The sequence below is a fragment of the Sinocyclocheilus anshuiensis genome, unplaced genomic scaffold (assembly GCF_001515605.1).
Source record: "Sinocyclocheilus anshuiensis isolate Anshui unplaced genomic scaffold, SAMN03320099.WGS_v1.1 scaffold5021, whole genome shotgun sequence".
In the NCBI taxonomy this organism is placed as follows: Eukaryota; Metazoa; Chordata; class Actinopteri; order Cypriniformes; family Cyprinidae; genus Sinocyclocheilus; species Sinocyclocheilus anshuiensis.
In genome coordinates this window covers 5,422-9,004 of record NW_015546383.1, presented here as the reverse complement: position 1 = coordinate 9,004, position 3,583 = coordinate 5,422, and the positions used below count along the sequence as shown (strand labels likewise).

The 3,583-nt window shown below is 44.5% G+C and overlaps 1 protein-coding gene across 1 annotated transcript in view; it reads left to right on the top strand.

Annotated features, from left to right (window-relative positions):
- The first annotated feature begins 3,060 nt into the window (after positions 1-3,060).
- LOC107701585 (monocarboxylate transporter 10-like) overlaps positions 3,061-3,583 on the top strand; it is a 3,539-nt gene continuing 3,016 nt past the window's right edge. The window contains exon 1 of the mRNA XM_016503632.1: positions 3,061-3,469. Coding sequence (XP_016359118.1) covers positions 3,208-3,469 — 262 coding nt within the window. The 5' untranslated portion in view covers positions 3,061-3,207. The remainder of the gene's footprint in view (positions 3,470-3,583) is intronic.

The window sequence follows — 3,583 nt, the reverse complement described above, 5'->3', positions numbered from 1 at the left end:
CACACACACACACACACACACACACACACACACACACACACACACACACAGGAGTGTAGCAGTGAGCTCAGTGGACAGTGAATGTTACCTTCATTTGTTTTTTATTTTGTACTGTTCAAAAGAACAAATGAACATGTTATTCATTTGATGGTGTGTTCATATAAACTACTGTAACACAGGTAAATAAATGGATGTGAAATTAAATAGTTTCAGAAATTAAAACAAAATCTAACATAAAGTCAACATGAGTCAACTGAAAATACAGTTTTTAAATGAGAATGTTATTCACTGAAGTACAGAAGTTCTCTCGTACCGACTGGGTCTGAGTAAAACTCTGTTTGCTCCTGTAGTTAGTAGTTCCCAAATCTGTGAAGCTGCTGTGAAACATTACTGCAGCCCTCTTCAGTGAAATCAACACTGAGCCAGAGCTGTAAGTGCGTCTCAGTCCGCTGCTGAGCTCGTGGATCAGTATATGGTGCACACGAATCACAGGATTACTTGATTTCCAGTCACGTCACTGCTGGTCTTTCTTAGATTATTTTTCATGCTCTATATTGTTCTGTTACATGTCTTCACAACATTTCCACTGAATATTAATTGTAAGTGTTAACCAGATGTGTTCACTACATGTCTAGCAATGTGTGTTTATGCTGAAATATAGAAAAAATAAGTCTTCTATCTTGTGCCATTATATTGGAGTTGGCTTGTGCATTTTATGTTTCGCGGAAATGTGATGGTAAGCGAGCACCGATGCGCCCTAGTTTTTGCGGTGCATTGTGGGATTTTTCAGAGTGCATGCTCCCTGATCAGTGCCCTGACTGCTGGAGTAGGGAGCTGATTGAGACGCAGATTTGTCTCCTGATTCACACCAGAACACTTTTTCACTGGAGGAAGCATTGTTATGGATTATGGACTCAATGTATTTGAGTTAAAAACGTCTTAATGCTGGATTTGTCTCAGCTTTTGTCTTCTCCAGATGTTAACTGATGGACTGGAGTGCTGTGGATTACTTGTGGATTATTGTGATGTTTTTATCAGCTGTTTGGACTCTCATTCTGACGGCACCCATTCACTGCAGAGCATCCATTGCTGAGACACTGATGCGGTGCTACATTTCTACAAACCTGATGACAGAGCAAACTCATCTCGGATGTAGAGCCCTGCATGGGCCTCAAATATAGTCCCTATCCCTGCCCTGGCCCGAGACGCTCAGATCCTAGCCCGGCCCGGGTCCGACAGCTCATCAGAATCACCGGCCCGAGCCCTTTCCCCCTTCTCCCAAAACAGCTTATACTACTGTTTCAGCTATTAAAATAGTTCAGTTTTGTATGTAATGTCAAAGTGATTATATTTCGTTTCGTTTTTTTATTAAGTTAATTTAGAAAATGAAGGATGCATTGCAAAACGCATTTTTTTGTTCTTAAATGTAAGTTTTTGTTTTTTTAAAGTAACGACCAATCTGCAGACAGTGAGTTGATCTTAGCCTACACTGTAAAAAAAAAACACGTAAAAAAAAAGTTGCAATGCATGGCAGCACAGGGTGCCAAACGTTTGCCATTAATGGGAATAACGGTGATACACCAAGAACTGAAGTAACATGTTTACACAGCAACATGATAAATGGTACATTGACCATACAATACAGTGAAATGTTTAAAGTGTAATCTGAAATTACATGTTTTGTCTGTGTAATTAAGAAATGCGGAGACAATAAAATAAACAGTTCAAGCATATCACAGTGTTAGTTTAAATGTTTAACCTATAGATAAATGTGCTGTTAGACGCATATCTAACAGTTTGTGTGAGAGCTAAAGCTGAGGCGCCGGCGGGATCACCTGCAGTGGAAACAACCTAAAATATGCCGTCATTATTGCTCATAAAGGTAAGAGTAATACATCACTCGGAACTGTAAAGGGTCTACTTTTATCTGTGCACTCACAATATCAACACAGCGTTGTGCTCTTATAAAATAAAGGATACATACAGGATGCGCTTTCTGCAATTTCGGCCGAAACTCGGCGAATACTTGCCTCACAGACTTACTAAATATATCTGTAGAAAGCTTTAAATGACGTCTTTAAAACTAAATAATTCAAATCAAAAACAAAAACTCTTTTTTACGGATTTGATCAAATCCGTAAAGATGCACTTCTCTCTAAAGGCGAGTCAGGATCATCATCTTCATCTTTGCGACACGGACTCAGAAAACACTAATTTATTAATAAATAATTCAATTATCTCCTTACTATTCCCCCCGACACGTTCATGGTAATTACTTTTGCTGGGGCTTTGCGGCACGCTTTAGCTTTAGCTGTATTGTGCAAGGATATGTGTGCAGATTCTGCACTGCACTGACCCGTTGACTCGCTGTTTGCCGGGGTAATCAAATCAAGACTCTTACAAAACACAGCTTTCCCGAAGCACTGGGAACTTTTAGTAACTCCCCACTTCTACCTGATGCTGTGCATGGTCAGCTGTCACCTGTGTGCTAATGCGTGCGTATATGCGTTCCGTTGCATAAGCCATGTATAATATTTATAATATAATCAATATAACAATAGTTCATACAGTAGCCTATGTGTGCTCTGCGCGTATATGGCACAATAAAAGGAGAGAAGCTAAATGAGCCCGAGTCTGACCCGAGCCCGATCTGTAAAAAAAAGAAATGTCCCGACCCCGGCCCGAATGGACTCGGCGTGTCCCGACGGGCTTGCAGACCTCTACTCAGATGGCCCGAGTGTTTCATTTATGGGTGAACTATTCCTGTAGTAAACAAACAAACTGACAGTCTGTGTGGGAAACAGACAAGTGAAGTGATAGAAACATGTTTTCTACAGAAAGACGCTATCTGTCTGATGGATGAGGTGCAGCATTTAGCAGCAGATCAGCAGCCGAACCCAGAGAGATCTGTCAGGCAGCAGTGCCCAGTGTGCGTGTGCGGCGCGAGGACAGCAGAGGACAGTGGCGCGTGCTGAAGGATGCAGGCGCTGATGATGTCGATGACCGCGCGCTCGGCCTCTGTGTTTATCCAGCAGTGTGACGGACAGCATGAGTGCGTGCGTCCAGCTGAGAACGTCTCCATCTGATCTGGTCTGTAGCCCCGCCCCCGCTCTGTATTTATGGTTATTGCAGCAGCCGCAGTCGGTCAGTAGTGTAAGATCCTCAGCGCACTGACGCACGCACTCTCTCACCGCAGACCGGACCAGCATGACCGAGACTCAGCCCGAACCCACTCCAGACGCCGCGGAGGTGAAGCAGGAGAACGGCGACTGTAAAGCCTCCGCGCGCGAGGAGAAGGCGCCGCGGGAGTTCGAGCCCCCGGAGGGCGGCTGGGGGTGGGTGGTGATGCTGGCCTCGATGTGGTGCAACGGCTCGGTGTTCGGCATCCAGAACGCGTTCGGCATCTTGTTCGTGTCTCTGCTGAACGAGTTCGGCTCCGAGTCAGACGAAGACCTGCGCTTCAAAACAGGTAACGCAGGCGCTCCACGCGCGCGCGCGCGTGTGTGTGTGTGTGTTAGTTTGTGTGTGTGTGTGTGTGTGTGTTTGAGTGTGTGTGTGTGTGTGTGTGTGTGTGTGTGTGTGT